We start from the raw sequence: 19,090 nt of genomic DNA on the forward strand, positions 1-19,090 counted from the left end.
TTTAAGAGACCCGATCAATACAGTTTGCCATTCAGTGGGGTAAACAAATTAAAGAAATGGATTTGGTGACATCCATTTCACATTGTCCTCGAAAGGATTACAAAAGTGACAATTAAGTGGCTCTCTGCAAAAGTACTCCAAGGATGGTTTAATTAGTAAATGGATCAATCTCACTGATCTTGTCCATGACAAAACCCAGATTATTTTCTGAAAATTATTCTCTGACGAATTTGATCTATAATGAACAAAAATGGACTGCTGTAATTGAGATGGGAAGAAAATCTGACCTGATTATATTCACAATTCATCCCCTGTATATACATATGTCGAGGATATCTTGCATGACTTTCCTATTACTCATCTGTGGATAATGTCGAAATATTGTAAATTGCAGTGTAGAATACATGTGAGGAGAAAATGTAATACACATTATTAACTACTATATTTAATAATGTTACATTTTCTCCATAGAATGGTAAATAGGCTATATCAGCACTCTGTTCTTGACAGACTTATTTGTTCAGCAATACTATGGAATTCCGATATGTTCTCATTTTTATGCATATATGTAGCATTGAAGGTGTAACACACTGATGTACATATTTCTAGAATTGAAACCATCTCCGATTTAATTCGTTAATTATCGTCTTTATACTGGAAGAAATGTGAATCAGTGGCTACACCTGCAGTTTTCAGAAGGCTGAACAAGTATCTACTGATGCATACTAATCATGATAAACTTGATAATTATGGCATTGGATACAACAACTCCTACGGAGCAGACTATTTATAGAAGAATCAGCTGTAGTACAGAACTAGTTTATATCCTAATTATGCATATTTAAAAGGGACATCATCAAACTAAAAGCACACCGAACAGAACAGGCACAGGTAAATTAGGATTCATGAAATAAAAAGTGGCATACCCTCTTCTGTCATGGGGTAGACCAAGACTGATTCTATCTCTCTTCCCCACCCCCCCCAAATTTCATGTTTGCGTTTTGTGTTTTTTAATGACTGTTGGCATATCAATTTCCCTCCTGGGATAAATAAAGCTATATTATATCGTATCGTAAATAGGTTGATTCCATCCCAGTGTTTTAAAGAAAGCACGAGGCATTTACAAATGCATTTGCTATAATATACCAAAGCTGTCATGATTTGCCAACTGATTGGAAAGCTGTGCATGTAGCTTCATTATTTAAGATGAGGTGATGGTGGATGAGCAGAGAATTAGTTAGCCTAATAGTTGTCAAGAAATTACTTGAGTCATAATGGAAACAAAAAGCTCCAGGTGATCAAACAGAGCAAGACGACATTATACTGGGTAGACAAGGCCTGATGAAATGGAAGAAGTAATGAACAGAGGAATATCTATAGACATTGTCTGGATGGGTTTCCACAAGTCATTTGATGAAAACCCTCAAGAGGCTGTTGGGTTTGAAGAAAATTTGTAGATCTCACCATGAAATTGGCTGAACAGCCAGGGATAGGTAGGGATGATGAGTCAGTGTCAAATCCGCAAGCTTTGACTATTGGGTCCAGGATATGTGTTGGGGAAATTCATTATACTGAGATGTGACTGAGATAGAAAGCAACATATCCATGTTTTGAGGTATACACAAAAATATATTGCAAACGCTGCATTTGAAAAGCATTAAGTTACAAAAATATATTAATACCTGGTGAGTGTTAACATTTTGGCAGATTTCAACATGGACAAAGTGTGAGGTAATCCACTTTGAGCTGAGAAGATAAGAATATTTTCAGTGGTGATACACTAGAACAGATCCAATGCAGATCCAATGAGGTCACATACAGTCCTCGTGGACAGGTACAAAAAGACAAATGTAATGCTGACCTTTATATGAACTACAAAGAAATAAAAGTTAGATGGCAGCTATGGAAAACTCCAGTTGGATCAGCTGGAATAATGAAATAAGTTTTAATCATAACTGTAAGGACTTGGCAGGGTAAATCAGTTAACATTTCTCCTGGCTGTAATGTCAAGGAGCAGAGGTCAGTCACAAATAAAGGAACATTCAGGAAACTGATGAGAAGAAATTCCTTAACGCAATCTTGCGAATCTTTTGAAATTTCGTGCCCTAGAAGTCTGAGAAGGATTCGTTACTGAGTATATTCATGGTCGAACTTTTAGGTGTTATGAGAATCAATGATGTGGACAGTGCAAAAATTGTGACAAAACAGGCAGGAGGAGTAGAACAATCAACTCCTAATTTGTGTTTCAATCTGAGGAAGGAAATATTGTCTGAGGAAGAAGCGTAGCATAAATTTTACATAATGAAACCAGGATTCAGAGTGTTAACCAATATGGAGAGAATACATAAACTAAGGTTGTACTTTCTGGAATGTAAAGATTTGCTGGGTCAATTGCTAATTTTAAATGTAATACCTTTAACCAATTGGCTTAAAGGATACAAGCAAAGCCTGAAATAATAAAATCACTTCAGAGATATGGTATGATTATTGACATCGATGCCTAAAGATATGTGCACATACGTTTGAATGCATATATCATTTCCAATGTTAGCCTTTATTGAAATGAAGTGTAGCTGACATTAAAGATGCAGTATATGCTGACTCCCACTATTTCCACAACTGAACAAAATTATCACAAGATTCTTGACAGCTGTTGCGTTAAAATAACCCTTCCCCAAATAGCTGGATTTAAATGTGATGTTCCTGTGATAATACAAAGGCCGTATTCAAAATTCCTATAATATGGAGTTCCCTCCAATATTGAAAAACAGAACAGATATTTGTGCCAAGTTTTCCAGTCACACAGATTTATGCATGAAGTGACATGGTTCTATAAACAGTCGTACAAAGCACACTGTTCCTCTTCTTTCTCCCATTACACACCATTGATGTAGTTGGAACCACTTGGGGCTTGGCTACACTGACAAAAGGGCTTAAACCATAATTTAACTAAGGTAATACAAGCTAATGGTCACTACTGAACCTGAAATGCAAGTTCAATATTCACACACTGCCACTTAAACCTTGAGAGTTCACTGCCCAAGGAATACTCCCTCCAATCTTCAAACAGGTGGCCAAAAGCAAGTAAGTGTGTGCGAGTGTGTGCTGGGCCAGAAAGAATGCAGGAAAACGGAAGAGTTACTTCAAGTGATAATACAAAGGCCGCATTTAATTTTTCTTTATGTGACTTTTCCTCCAATACACTGAAAAATAGAGCAGATATTTGTGCCAAGTTTAATTTAGTCAGATTTATGCATGAAGTGGCACGGATCTTTTAATAGTTACACAAAGCACACTTTTCATCTTATTTCTCCCATCACATGCCCTTGATTTAGTTGGAACTATTGGGGCATGGCTACACTGGCACAAAGAATGCCAGTGAACTGTAATTTAACTAAGGTAATATAAAGTCACTAGCAAAACTGGAATGGGTAGAAAAATGACAGATGGAGTTTAAATTGCGCAAGTGTGAGGTGTTGCACTTGGAAGGTCAAATACAAGCGGAAAATATACACTTATGGAATGATCCTTAACAACATTGATGAACAGAGGGATCTTGGGGACCAAATCCATAAATCCCTAAAAGTGGGAACACAAGTAGACAGAGTGGTAATGAAGGAGTATTGTATGCTTGCCTTCATAGGGCGACGCATCAAATATGAGTCAGGAAGTCACAATACAGCTTTGGTTAGGCCCCAATTGAAGCATTGTGTGCAGTCTAGTTTCCCAGAATAATGCCTGGATTAGGGGGTATTAGTTACAGGAAGAGTGGACAGATTTGGATTTTCCCTGGAAAGCTGGAGGATGCAGGAAGACCTGATAGAAGTATATAAAATTATGAGAGGCATAGTTTACCCTTTCCCAGGTTGGAAAAGTCAAATACTCGACCGCCAAGCTTTCTGCTGAGAGAGGCAAACTTTAAGGGAGACGTGCGGGGCAACTTTTATTTTTGCAGAGGGTGGCGAATGATGAAACCCGCTGCTCGGGTTGGTGGTTGAGGAAAATACGAATGTGTCATTTAAGAGACTTTTGTATAGGTAGATGGATATGTAGGGAATGGAATGATACGGATAATGTGGAGTTTAATATGAGATGATCTCGGCATTATGTACGGCAGACATTGCGAGCCGAAGGCCCTGTTCTACTTGGTCTCGCCATCAAAATTTATTGTGTGACAACACTTTTTTAAATTCAGGGGCTCATTTCAAATGTCTAAACCCAGCAAATGTCATCAGCAATGCTACAATATGCACTCTCTTTTGTTTTGCATGTTGCTTTTGCATATTGGTATATCATGTCTCACAACCTAATAATTTAAATTCATCAAGCAACAGTTGCTGTTACACTTCCTTCAAACACCAGTAAAAACACTAACAGACAAATTACTAGATAGGGAATGCATTTCATTCGTTTTAGAAATCCAGATACATGGAAGGATATTTCTACTAGAAATATATAGTCACCTTTATTTTAGAGCATCAGCAAATCTTTCTTTCAAAGGTTATCAATGCAGCTGGTAGAACATAAAACCTTAAAGGATGGCACTCAATAGTTTCTAGTCAGCAGATGACAATTAGAATTATTCTGAATACACCAAAGAAAATGCTCTAGAATCTAGATAGGCGAGCTGAATGGACATGGACTTCTCGGCCCCAAACTAAAAAATACTGTTAATCAATTATTCAACAGATAGTCTATGACAATATCAGGTGATGGGTTGCTTGATGGTGTACCAATTAAAGTGAGCCCACATACAATCATGAACACGCTCTTCCTCTAATCAATTCCAGCATGTGGTATACCCACATCAGCACACAACTCCCAACAATTTGCAATTACATCACATAGATCTTGTTGCTGAAGGCTTTGTAAGCTCTGGAGTAAAACTGCAGCCTACGATTCACAAGTCTGACATTAGCGGAGCTCACTGATATCTTCAATTTACAACCTCGGAGTACAATGATTAGTGAAATACTTTCCAAGCACAACTTAATATAATGATCTGCACAGACTGGGGTTGTGAACCGTTCAGTCACTGGAATGCTGAGGTGTGATTTGGTTTTCTGCAGCACAGATTGTCTTTGCATCACATTAGCATTGGGATGGGGTAGGCAACCGATACATTTGGGAGACAAACAGTTTACATGCTAAATTAGTCACATCTTGCGTATACTAAACTAAGACAGAGAAAGAGTGGATCAAGTAAACTGGCTGGAATGTTTCTAGGTCTCTTAGTCCTTCAAGCACGAGCCTCCTACAAAGCTACAAAGAGAGCCTTGTCGTGCAAAACAGTAAAAAGGGTAAAGCAAAAAATTATACATAAAAAGCTGGACGTGCAAAAAAAATAGTAACAATTAAGAGAAAGCACTGTATGTGTAATTTGAACTAGGTTCCCAGAATCTGCCAATTTATAGGCAGCATAAAACCAAACTATTTACCCCAGCCATGATCACAATGAATGGCGGTGCTGGCTCAAAGGGCCGAATGGCCTCCTCCTGCACCTATTTTCTAACCAGTATATACAATTTAAAATCCATACTAGTTTTCTCGCCAAACCCCATCCAATCTTCCATTCTATCATCTCAGCTTTTTAATCGTATAGACTAGGCCCTATTCAATGCCTTAAACAAATTATGATAGCCAATTTCTTTCTAAACTTAGAAAATATTTATTATTTCCCTCCGGTCTATTGGTAGTTATTGCACCAAATGAGGATTTGAGGCCATTGTATTCATTTATATTTGTTTAAATATGGAACGTTTTTCACTGATCATTGTAATCTGAGGGTACAAATTCATAGGATCATCCAGCACAGAAACAGGGCCTTTTGGTCAATCTCATTTGTGCTGCCCATCATGCCTTTCTCATTGAACCCCATTTGCATGTAATAGGGCCAGATCATTTAATGCCATACATATCCAAGTGCCATCCCAAATGTATTTTAAACATTGTGGCTGTATCTGCGTTTACCATCCATACTGCTAGCTCGTTCAAGCCCAAAGTCCCTCTGTACATCAACACTCCTGCCATTTACTCTTTTTGTCCTACCAGAATTCGACGCTTGCTGAAGCATACTTAAGGCATCCATGAGCTCAGTTTTTGATTCCCACCACGCAATTTTAAATGGCCTTTTAGATTTTGCCTAAACCTGTTCGTTACTTTCCAAGAGATGAAATCACAGCTCCACTTTTATCCGTCAATACTTTCGTACTTTCTCCAGTGTTTCTTCATCCTTAAGTAGAAACAAAGAACTGCAGATGCTGGTTAATACTCAAAAGGACACAAAGTGCTGGAGCAACTCAGCAGGTTAGGCAGCATACCTGGAGCACACAGATAGGTGGTGTTTCAGGTCAGGTCTGAAGAAAGGTCACAAACTGAAACGTCACTTGTCCATATTCTCCAGAGATGCTGCCTGACATGCCGAGATACTCCACCACTTTGTGTCCTTTCTTCCTCCTTTTTGGCTTTCAGAAATCAGAACTATTCATTGTGGTCTGCAAGCAGCCTAACCAGACTCATACATAGATTTGGCATCATTACAATTTAGCATTTGTAATTTGTTCCTGATTTACTATGCCCAGCATTGTGATTTATTCACTTGTGTTCTGACATTGTTTATCGTCCAAGCTGTAAACACGTGTTTTCAATTTTCCTGTCAATATCTCAATGCTAAAAGTTTATCTGCAACTTAACTACCCTATATTAATTTTAAGATGCAGTTCTTAAAGGAAGTATTTTTTGTTCTGTTTTATCTGCATTCTAGTTTAGCATTAATGTGAACATTTGGTAATTGCCCTTGTCTGTCATCACTAATGAAAATTGTACTGAACTTGTGGAAAAAAAATGCATTCCATAAGTACATACAAGAGAAGAAGCCAGAGTAGTTAAACCCCTTTCTCACGGGGCGACTTGACGCAAGAGTTAACCAGAGTTGAACATCGTGGGAACTTCTTGCAATAACCGTACGGCATTCGTGGACGTGGCGCTAACGGCAGGTACTCGTGTAACTTGGTGACTCGGGAGAAAATTCAAACAAGCTTGAATTTCTTCAAGAGTGACTTGTACACTTGTGGTTGAACATTGCAATATTATATGCACGTAGTGGCCAGTGCGATATCCGTACTGACTCTTGCGTGTACCGTGGGAACTCCTGCGAAAGGTGAACCCGGAAGCTGGACAGAGGGGACAGAAGGCGAGTAAAAATTGTCTTCTGTGGGATTGAATTTAAAAAATAAAGATTTGCATCTGCATATGGACATCAACTTATTCATGAGTTATGTTAATGAGATTCAAGAAAATAACTATAATCTTTAAAAGGGACTTTACTGAAAGGTCCCGCATTTTTATGGTCCGTGAGAAATTTTTCACATGTACTTCTTTGAGAGATAGATGCTGCTTGGCCCGCTGAGTTACTCCAGCATTTTGTGTCTAACTTGCTGATTCAGACAGTTTTTGATTATCAAGGATTCTGCGCTGACTCTTTACTCTGAAACACGCGTTGGAAATTTAAACTTGGGCGCAACTAACACCGTCTTACTACCGTGGGAACTCTTTAACTCAGCAGCAGTTAATTGTTGTTCCCTTCAGTTTCCCAGTGGGTCGGGACAGGACTGGAGTTGGGAGGGAAAGGTGGGGGAGTCGAGGGAGAGACAGATGGGGGTGTCTTCATTTACTGGCGGCGGGTGTGTCACTGAAACAGGCAGGTGAGATTTCACATCCACCTTGTGTGTGCCTCTCTCTCCCTCCCTCCCTCTCACACAGGCTGAGAGACTCTGCCTCTGTGAGTGTACGTCTCTTTCTCCCCCTCTCCCACACACAGTAAGACCGAGGTATTGTGCTCAGTCCATCTGTGTCTCCCACCCCCTACCCCGCTCTCCTTTCCCTCCCAAATCTGTCCCGTTTCCTCCTCCTCCTCTCCCCTCCCTCCCCGCTTCTCACCCCCCCCTCCCCCCACCTGGGAGTTTGGGGGGTGGTTAATTTGAGTGTGATACCGCAGCCCCCCCTCCCCCTCCCCCCCGCAAACGCTGTTGGGGAATCAGACCCAACGGGTCTGCACTTGGTCTAGTACACAGTAAAACTCTGCTTTGTGTGTGTATATACGTCTCCCCTCATTTCTCTCTCCCCCACCCATCATTTGTGTCACGTGTTGATTTAATTACACTTGACAGTTTACAATGTCTTTCAAGATTTAACGGGAAAGCTCGGGAGACGGACAAGTCACTCGCACAAATAACAGAAATGCCAAGTACGGTGGGAACTCTTTGTCTACCCCCCCGTTATATCGTGTGATATCGTGCTAGACCACGACCACTTCACTCTGGTCACATCTTGCGTCAAGTCGCCCCGTGAGAAAGGCCTATAACTCCACTCCTCAAGCCTACTTTGTCATTTAACAAGACCATGGATGACTTTGCAACAACGTCAACTCCACATTCCCATTTACCACAGGAGCCAACTTCCTCTTTATCAAACATCTATCTGACTTAAAAATATTGAAAAACACTGCTTCCATCAAGACTTGTAAAAACTCATGATGCACTGAAAAATATGCCTCATCGCCTCCTTAAATGGCCAGCTTATTTTTCAACGTCCCTCCAATCTCAAAACTACAATTTGTATCTAACCACAGCTTCATACCCTCAGCTAATTGGTATTAATTCACTCATTGTCCTATTTCCACTTACGTTGGTCTTTGTCAAGAGTTTACTATGGGTATGTTATCAAGTCTTCTGAAAATACATCAAGGGTCTAGTGCATTTGCCTTCTGCTTCTGTTACTTCTTCAAAAAATATATAACCATTGATTAACCATGACAGCCTTTTGGAAATCATGCTATTTAAAAAAAAAAATTATAATAAAATATTTTAATTATATTTTCTGCATTTAGCTCTGCTTCTATCTCTTTTAAATTTGATTGCAATCTCTAACCTGGGCAGTGAGCAGACATAAAATAGGAATTTTAACAAAGAAAGGATACCAACCAGTGTTGCAGGCCATCAAAAACAAATGCCTCACTGAGCTATGGAGACTTCTAACTGCTTCTCCTTGAAGAAAACGGGTCATTCTGCCAATGCTTGATCTTACAAAGGATGCTGATCACTGCCATGGTAATTTAGCATTAGATTTATCGTAAAGCTGTTGAGCTTTATTGTACAATTAACATCCCATTAAAGGAAAAATATTTTAGAATCCATTTACACAATTAACTCTTGAAGCGTGCAAAGCATTCAAGATGGGCAGCCCAGAAACAATTACATTATCACCAAGCATATTATTTTGTAGTAAAAATACTTTGAATTTTTTTGTTCACATTGCAAGATGTATTATTTCTCAATTCATGAGAAGTTCCTAAAACCCAAATCTGCCCAGAACTCACTACACTACATGGAGAATTTCAAATCCTAATTTACATTTCTACCTTCTCCTTAAAATGCCAAGGGGTCCCACTATAAGGGAAACCTAAAACGGGCATTCATGCAAATCAGGAACTGTATATCTTCACAAAAAAGTCCACAAATGCCCAAATCAGTAATGGGGATGTAAAAGCTGCACAATGCTAGTTTTCAAAACTGCTGGGATCAGTGTGAATTCCAGGTCAAAGCTCTATCAAAAATGGAACACATTGAAATTGCCTCATAAAATGTGAATGAGCAAGAAAATATATTTCATGTAAAGGTTTGACCCTATCATTGATCCCACTTACAGCTGTCTACTTTGGTCAGCTTTCTTTAGTATCATTAGCCAGTTTATCATCTTTGTCATTGATTACACTAAAATCTATATCATTGATTTCAACTGTTAATAATCTCAAATTTAGAAAATAACCATAAAATCCATGAAAGTCTTAAAAAATCCCATCTAATGGTCTTCAGGTCATGAATCAGTATAGTCTACACCTTGCCATACCCACCAATGTGGTTCATTCTTAAATGACCATGAAATAGCCTATCACACTATGGAACTCAAGACTGATAACGTGCCATGAATGCAAGTGTTGTTCAGATCTTGGAATATGAATGTATTAAAAACAACATTTACTGCAAAGATAGAGGTCTAAATTGCATCTTGCTTGTTATTAGTCGAATAACGTCATTAGTGTTAAGCTGAAATCACAATCGAGACTAGATTTTAAGAAGTATTATTGGTTAATGGTTGGATCTGCAATTTGTGGGAAAGGTCAGTTTTAAAGTACATTTGTAGATCAAGTTTGCACATGAGGAGAAAGTGTAAGAGATCATTCAGTTTCATCTCTGGTCCTGAAGAAATCCACAACAACAGCTACTTAAGTTAAAAAATAAACTGGTTGACGATCTTAAACAAAATTTGCAGCAGACATGTAATTTAACTCAAATTATAATTAAATTAATTATAAAATGTAATTTTGAAAAAGTATCAACTAATAGATGGCCGACATCAGTTGGCTGGTACAGTCTTCAATAGGTCTGAACTTGTCCTTCAGACTCATGGCCCATCGAATAATGTTCTGAATCAAACCTACGAATATTTACATGCTTCAGGCCATATGAGCTTGCAAATTTCTTCGGCTGAAGTTCTCACTGTATGCTCTTCCACAAAGCATTTGAAAGCAATATAAATGCCTGGGTAAGTGCAAGGAACTAAAGATTCCAACAGCTTGCTTTAAGCAGAATTTGAAGAACTAGCTCGGGTGTAGTGCATCCGTATTCTTCATGGTTTGGAAAATGCACTGTTCGGAAAGGGATGTTAAAACTACAACTGAAATTTAAGATTTCCTTTGTCATTCAGTGATAGAGTGAATTGAGACCGCAAATACGACAAACCTTAGAAAAGATGACGTACATTGATTAATATATATTCTGAGAGAAATTTCGTATTTTTAATATTTTATGGTTACAGCAGTTTTCTGCACAACAGAGAAAAGCAGCTCACATCAAATCTGGCTAATTACCATTAACATCAGCAAAGAGATGGAGGATGCCATCAGCACTGCTATCAAGGGGCATCACTTTGCTCACCAATGCTCAGTCTTGGTTTTGCCGCAACCACCACATTCCAGGTCTCTCCAAAACTGTGGTCCAAATACGGACCAAACGGCTGAATTTCAATGCAGATGAAATGTGATTGCCCTTGGCATTGAAGCAGCATTTAACTGTGTGCAGCATCAAAGAACTCTGATAAAATTGAATTCAATGGGTATAAAAAAAGAAAGCATTCCAAGGTCTTCAAATTTTCACACATTAAGATAGTTGTGGTTGTTGAAGGTTGATTATCATGCTGAGGGCATGAATGTAGGTATCTCTCAGGGAAATGTCCTGGATCCAACCAGCTTCGGTTACTTCAATGCCCTTTCCTCTATCATAAGACTAGAGTGGATATGCTCATTTCCATTCCCAACTCTTCAGCAAATGAAGCAGTCCATGCTTCTCTTTGTACAGAAGCTGCGTAGCCTGTTGAGTGTTTCCAAGAGTTTTGCTTCAATACAAGTGCAGCAAGATCTAGATAGGGCATGGGCTGAAAAATGCTACGTAACATTTATGCCACAAAAAGGCAAGGGATGTCCATTTCGACCAATAAGGAGTCCAACCACCTTACCTGCCCATTAGCACTGATTTTCATCAGAACAATTGTAGTAGGTCAAGGCAACAGTTCACCACTGTCATCTCAAGGGCATTTGGGGATAGAGAATTGTTGGCTCTGCCAGGAAAATCCAAGATCCCAAAAAATGAATAGAAAAAAGAGCAGGTAAAATATTTCTATCTAGCATTGGACACCGACATGAAATCCAATTTCAACATAAAATGCTTTCAAAGTAATCTCAGATTTTGAAAATTACAACACAGCACTCTTATATCACACAGACACGTTGACTGTGAATTAAACTTTGAAAAATCTGGACTAATTTTACTTGTCCTTTCCTTTAGTCCATTCCTACATCTTTATTGGCCATTGGGCCAGTTAGAGAGTCAATCACATTGATGGGAGTCACATAACGATCCTTTCTGAAGGACATTAGTGGACTGGATGCAATTCCACATTGCTATTATTAATGGGATCTTTTTTATTCTAGATTTTATTTAGTTGTACTTTAATTCCCCTGCTGTCATGATGGGATTTTAACATGTGCCTACATTAATGGAGCTGGAGTCTGGATACTAACGCAGTAATATGATCAATAAGTTGCTGTACACATACTTCCATAAGTCAGGGCTAAATATTAAACTTCAATATCTAAAGTAATCATTACACCATTTCTCTAAAGTTAACCCAGTCTGCACAGAGAAACTACATTTTAAATGTTTATAAAAATGTTTAACACTGCAAAAACATTGAAACATTTTCAGAAATTAGTAAATTTGCAGGAACTTGGCAGTAGCACCTTCTGAACCCAAAATGGACATAAGCATTCAGTGATACAAGGCACTGGAAAAAGTCCCTGCTTCAAGCTCTAATCTATGCAGAGTATTGAGAAAAGTGAACGCATTCGACCTCATGCAAAGGATGCAGAAACAAGCATTAACGTCCTAATTTATTACTCGGATGGCTCTGTAAACACTTGGGCAACCCTGATCTCATTTGATTACTATCAATCTATCATTTGATTGTTATCAATCCTTTCACCACCTACTCTGCAACTTGAAAGTAAGAACCTGTTTTTTCACTTGCCCAGTTGTGATGGGTTTCCACCCGAAACATGAACTGTTTATCTTTCTGTTGATGCTGTCTGACCCTCTAAATATTTCCAGCATTTTCACTTTTTTGTTTCAGATCTTCAACATCTGCAGTTTTTATGATTTTTCATGTTGCCTTAGCTTGGTTTATATTTTTGCTCACGAGTCAGGAGGAGGATTTATAATCATGATCTGACATTAATAATGCTGCATTATTCGAGATGCTGTTCTTCAACTAAGACATGGTACAGTTATATTTAAAAGGACATAATGTGGTGGAGTAACTCAGCAGGTCAGGCAGCAACTCTGGAGAACATGGATGGGTGACATTTAGGGCGAGACCCTTGTTCAGGCTGATTGTAGGGGGTGGGTGGAGAAAGCTAAATGAGGGGAGAGGCAGGACAAAGTGTTTCAGGTAATAGAGTTGCGAATTGCGAAGCTAGAGGAAGGAAACTAGCGTGCGGGGGGGGGGGGGGGGGGGGTGAGGAGGAACATGCCATGCTTCGTCTTCCCACTCCCACCTTTCTTCTCCCTCCCCACTACAATCAGTCTGACGAAGGGTCTCAATTTGAAACATCACCTATCCATGTTCTGTGCATAGTCATTATGAACGGACAACCTTTGCAAATCCTCATTCATCACTCCAAGCTGGAATTGGACATAAACAGTCGCTGTCAGATTTTGCTGTGTTCTTGCACCTGACCCAGAACATTATTGGTATGGGACCCACTTGCAGATTAATACAAAATTGAGGCAGTACTCCAGTACTGCACTGAGGGATATTGCATGGTGGAGGATATTATCTACCACACGAGACATGAAATCATAGTCTTGTCAGCCATCTCTGGTAGATGGAAAAAGCATAGCATACATTTTGATGTACTTGGCTAAACTTGACTGGATGCAAATTGACTGTGTTCCCTAACATTAAACAATGAAAAGCACAGCATTTATATCGTTCCTGTGACAACCTTAGGACATCCCTATTACTTCAGTCAATTAAGTACTCTACCTGTTGCAACAAAGGTAAATTATCATAACTGCAGTCTGAACCGCAATAAATAATATAGTATGATAAGTTGGTTTTTTTAAAGCAATCGGTTACGAAATAATTATTGGTCGGGTCAACAAGAATGATTCCCCTGTTGTTCTTTTCTGTTCTAGACCTGAATTTAAGCATGCAACTAATTGGCTCAGCGGTTGGAATGATGTCCACTGAGAGGTGCATGACAGCTGCAGGATTTCAAAAATGATTTTGTTCACAGAACGTGTAAAGCACTGCTGAAATACATACATTTATTTTAAGCCCATGTGTCACTGAACTCCAATTTGGTGGGAAAATAAAATATACCAACAAGTCAAGAGCAGAATGTTCAAACAGCAACATTCAAACTGCAGATTTTGATTATGACTTATTAACAACTCCTTGTATTGACTCATGATTGGTAGTGAAGAGCATGGCTTTCGGATTATAAAATGTGTATTATGCATGCATCTCAAGCAGTTAATTAGTTTCTCGGAAGAAATTCTTGAAACCAAAGGTACGTGGATTTTTCACCAGTGAAATAATGATTTCAAAACTATACTTCTTACACTGTGCCAACACAAACTGCAAAGTGAGATGCATGTTATAAATTCATCACCTCAGATGATGATGTATGATATGGGACAGAAGGATATAAAAGACAACAAGTTGAAGAGGAGGTGCAGAGTTAATAGGCAAGAACGCAAGTCTTTAAACAAACATGACAGGTAACATTTATAGATATGTTTGACCCGTGCCTTTGATAAGAGGGGCAGGGGTGTAAATAGCAGACATATGACGGTCCAAACCTACGTACAAAACTGTGTGTGGATTTCCGAATTCCAGGGTGAACATGCGTACTTAAATTGGTCGGCCCAGTATACAGTAGATACAGTATCATTTTGCTTTACATACCTCGAAGTATACGTTCCTCATGGCATCGAAGAAAGTCCCAAATTCGAACTGTGCCGTCATCAGAACATGTGGCAAATTTATTATCCGTCGGTGAGAAACTGTTACATGAAGACACACAGTAGGGGAAAGATGTCAGCATTTAACACGAGCCGAACTGAGCCCAATCTGGCTCATCCTCATTTAAGTGTTCTGCACACATGGATTCCATTAGTTAACTAGAATAACTACAATGCTTTAGGCTGGAACCTCGTTTATTGCCAACATGGGAGCGTATCCTCCACCAGCAGAAACTGAGATTGGTGGACAATCAAAGGTCTCCCTATACCAAGTTTCACAGCAAGTGCTTTCAACAGATTTATTATTTAAACAGGAGCTTCCAAAATCAATGGCATTAAACCATCTCCTGTTGGAGACAAATATGTAGAGACCAAACTCTGCACTCAGATGTAGAGTTCTAGCCACGTCAGGCCTCCCCAGAATTGAAGCCACATCTGTGGCAGGGTAAAAGAGATGCCATGTCTATGGTGGGCATCCCAGAGATTACACCATCTCAGTGGCAGGCCTCCTAGATATGAAGCCATGTCTATGGTAAGCCTTCTAGAGATGAAGCCATGCCTACAACAGATGAAACTATGTCTATGGCATGCCTCCCAGAGATTATGTCATGCCTATGGTGAGCCTTCCAGAGATGAAGCCATATCCATGACATGTCTGCCAGAGATGAAGCCATGTCTATGGCGAGCCTCCCAGGGATTAAGTCACGTCAATGGGGGGGGGAAGATTACTTCTCTTCCATAATAAAGAATTGGTAGTTGTGAAAATTCAATGCAAGGACATTTCACTTTCTGCTCATTCGATAATCTTTTACCAAATCTGGTCACTAATGAAACTTATAATTGGGTATAAACAAGTACCCTGATTGCAGGTATGCCTATAACCAAGGTTCCACCATGTTAAAGACAAAAGCTCCTGCACTGCCAAGGATAGTGCATACACTGCTATATAAGATGTTATCAATAAGATGAATAAACAGTGAGTACAACTGCATCATACTAAGGTTTGCATAGCAATGTTTCTACATAAAATTTCTTGGTCCACACACAAGTGCACTTCCATATGGCAGAAATGTAAATAGCACTTTGTATTTTTCTTTCTCATCAAAGCAATAACCCTACCATGTCATTTACAGAAGCAAAGGGATACGTGGATTGTTACAAAATATTACATATTGGCTGTAGAACCTGGTTGGGGTAATGCAATGAGTTAACGGAAACCAGCTAACTTCTACCATTGTAAAAATCAGTATTAAAAAAATGAGATTGTTATTTAAATCAGACTATTTGGATTGTAACTTTATTGACCAGTGAAAGGTCTTTGTAAGTGTGAAATTTAAAGATGCATTGTTGTACTGAAAGTATTGAATATTAAAAGATGCAGCTCACTTAGCCAAGCTGATGCAAGTATCACAATGTTGTATATCTGGTCTTCAACATTCCCAGCCACATCAGTGTTAGCAGTAGTGGTGAATGCTGTTGCTAGTTTACTAATATTTACCTTCTGTTCGTGAAGGTATATGTACTAAACTGTGTAGTAACCCTGTGCTGCCGTTTGGTACTTTGGGAGTGTCGTGTCAACAAACAATAGCCCAAGAATCAGAGCATAGTCAGAATGCTAATCCATCAGCACCTGGCCTTGATAACTGTTCACTGGCTTGTTTTGGCTCCATTATCTCAATTGAAAAGTTTTAGTTTCATCTAGTGATACTACAATGTAGTCAGTCACATTACCAGAAAAAAGTGACAAAACACCAATGTAATGGGTATACAACTGAAATGGGATTAAAGTTTACTAAAAAAAAAAAAAATTGACTCCTCTCCAACAAAAATCAAACCATAAGCAAAAATTAAAAGCTGTAAAACCCACCAGCTAATTTTACATTTTTTATGTTGGAAATGCTAAAGTAATTAAAAAATTTAATTCATTTTGTACTTCAATCTTGGTTGTCACTGGTTGTAGATGGATGTCTGTGATCTAAGTATTTATTTTTAACCTCTCCATGGATCACCACCACCGGGATACTGGTGACCATTTTACTTTGATGTTTCAACTGGCTTTATTTCTGAAGTTTTAACCTTTATTCAGTTTTAGAAAAAGGAAATACTTTATTTAAAATGTCAATCTTGCTTTACAAATAACTCATAAAAGGAATACGTGTACACATTAGCACTGCAGCAAAACTCTGAGCAGTAAAGCATACTGCCAACATCCACATTTCTCAAAATTGGCAATGTATCAATACCACACCATGGTTCTATAGTAGACATGGTTCTCTGTGTAAATGAGGAAACAAATAAAAATATTGAGCATAAAATATGAAGCATCACTCCCAGGGTTTCATAGAAACCATGCACAACTTCACCTAGAATACATGGAAATGACAACATATTTATACCAATCCCTACAGAAAACTGCATAGCATTAATCCACCTGGCCTCTCTAATCGCCTCCTTGTGAGCTTGGAACATCTTCACATTGTTCATGTTGGACTGCCAATACTTCACATATCCACCATGGTCGGCTGTCAGCATCCACATATCATTATGAGACCAGGTCATGGCTCTAACAGGACTGTCATGAGCCTATTGAGGAAAAAAAATATTGATTACATTCTCAGATGCCTCACAAGTTTAATTTCCATGTCATATGAAATGCACATTTATTTTTCTTTTCAAGAAAAGTATCGGTCTAATGCTAGCTTTAGTGATATTTCATCAGCCTGGGAATCTGTTTCAGGATAATAAATACTTAAATACCGGATAGACTGGTACCGACACTAAACCTAATTTTCAATATTTCTCTGAATGTTTGCACATAACTCATATATTTTTTTAAATCAACTAGGCTATCTCTTATAAAGTTACGGGCATGTGAAGGTATCCACTGTGAATATGGAGAAAGAGAGTAGTTTTGGCATCTGTCAGTGTGCAACACCTCTGCAAGAAGTAAGGACATAATAGAAACTAGACACAACCTCTACGCTATTACAAATCATCCTCAGCAACAATGACCTCAGTACTATGAACAAGTAACCCCAGGAACAGCCTGGGAATCTCTAGGCCATGTGGTAAGCTCACACATGGCAGACATGATACAGAAGTTACTTCTTTAAATGGGGATATTGTCTCTAAAAAGTAGGCACACTAGGCACAATCAGTAAAGTCTACCAACTGAGGTCAAACATCAGAACACAACACAAGTAGGATAGAAAGCAATAAGTTGAAATCTCAAATGCAAAATGAATAGCATGAAAATATATTAAATACTTAGGATTTTTGGGAAAGAGAATCACAGGTTATGAGCTCTGATGGTGTTGAGATGATCCTAGACAAGTATGTTGTCATGACAATATTTACTAATGTTGCTCTAACACTGTTTTGTGAATTGAAAATTATGGTTTTCAATATTAACACTACTCAATAAAGATATAGCGATGGAACAAATCTACGATGAAGAATAGACACTAGAAAGTAGCAGGGAATGTCCAATAGTATGTTCTTAATCAGTCTCAGACTCTATTCATTTTCAGTTGGCACTTTCTCACTTTTTTACTCTGATTCTGTGGTAGTTAATGAAGCTAACATGGGACCTGCAATGCTGTCACATGTTGGGTAAGTGGTGCTTGGCAGAGCAGGAAGATGAAGGGAGAGATATTGTGCTCCTGGGGGACAAGTGTACATTACCACTAGGAAGTGTGCATAATTTGTGTTACATTTTCCTTAAGGTCATATTTATAATCTCAGTTTGGCAATCAACAGGGTCCATCAAGATATGAAAGTACCAGGCAAAATTAGAATAAAATACCTTCTCCATCTTGTTTATATAAATTGAGACATGGGCAGAAACATGAAACAGGTGTCAAACTGATTTGTCAAAATAGAAAAGGCAAAATGGATAAGGATGTGAAAATATGAAAATTGCCATACAGCAAAGGAACAAGTGCAATGCGACTGCAGTTTCTGACAAAAACAGCCAGAAATTGTCCCACCAACAGCCTGGATAATTGTCCTACCTTCCCGAGCAAGAGAAAACTAACAAATGAGCATTTGTTTATCAATGTAATGACTGTAATGCACAATGGGTACTTATTTCAATGGATACATTTGAAATACATTGTTAGAAATGAATTGCTACAAAACAGAACACAACTCTACAGCTCCGCCCTCTAACATTAATGTTTCACCTTCCCTATCACCCACTCCCATACCTGTAAAATAGTTTCAAAGTTAAACGTCAGCCCATTCCAGAGAGTGAACTCGCCACTTGAAGCCCCGGTGACTAAACGCCTTCCTTCAGGAGTCCACTAGATCAGAACAAAAACAATCATTTACACACAGAAATAAGCAGCTCAAAACGCAGGCATAACATAAAAACACTAATACAGAAACACAAAACAAGTTCACACCTTTCAAACATTTCATACGTCTAGTTTTTAACAAGACTGGCA

General features: G+C 38.7%; 1 protein-coding gene across 4 annotated transcripts in view; it reads right to left on the reverse strand.

The window, feature by feature from the left end:
• The window catches only part of wdr33 (WD repeat domain 33), a 98,621-nt gene that overhangs the window by 49,353 nt on the left and 30,178 nt on the right, over positions 1-19,090 (reverse strand). For 3 of the 4 annotated variants that reach the window (XM_055645990.1, XM_055645991.1, XM_055645988.1), the window contains exons 5-7: positions 18,851-18,946; positions 17,074-17,225; positions 14,587-14,684 (exon numbers count right to left, since the gene is read on the reverse strand). In XM_055645990.1, the coding sequence (XP_055501965.1) occupies positions 14,587-14,684; positions 17,074-17,225; positions 18,851-18,946 (346 nt within the window). Of the gene's footprint in view, positions 1-10,889; positions 11,674-14,586; positions 14,685-17,073; positions 17,226-18,850; positions 18,947-19,090 lie in introns of those variants that run through there. The other variant, XM_055645992.1, reaches the window with a different exon arrangement.

The sequence above is a fragment of the Leucoraja erinacea genome, chromosome 14 (assembly GCF_028641065.1).
Source record: "Leucoraja erinacea ecotype New England chromosome 14, Leri_hhj_1, whole genome shotgun sequence".
Lineage (NCBI taxonomy): Eukaryota > Metazoa > Chordata > Chondrichthyes > Rajiformes > Rajidae > Leucoraja > Leucoraja erinaceus.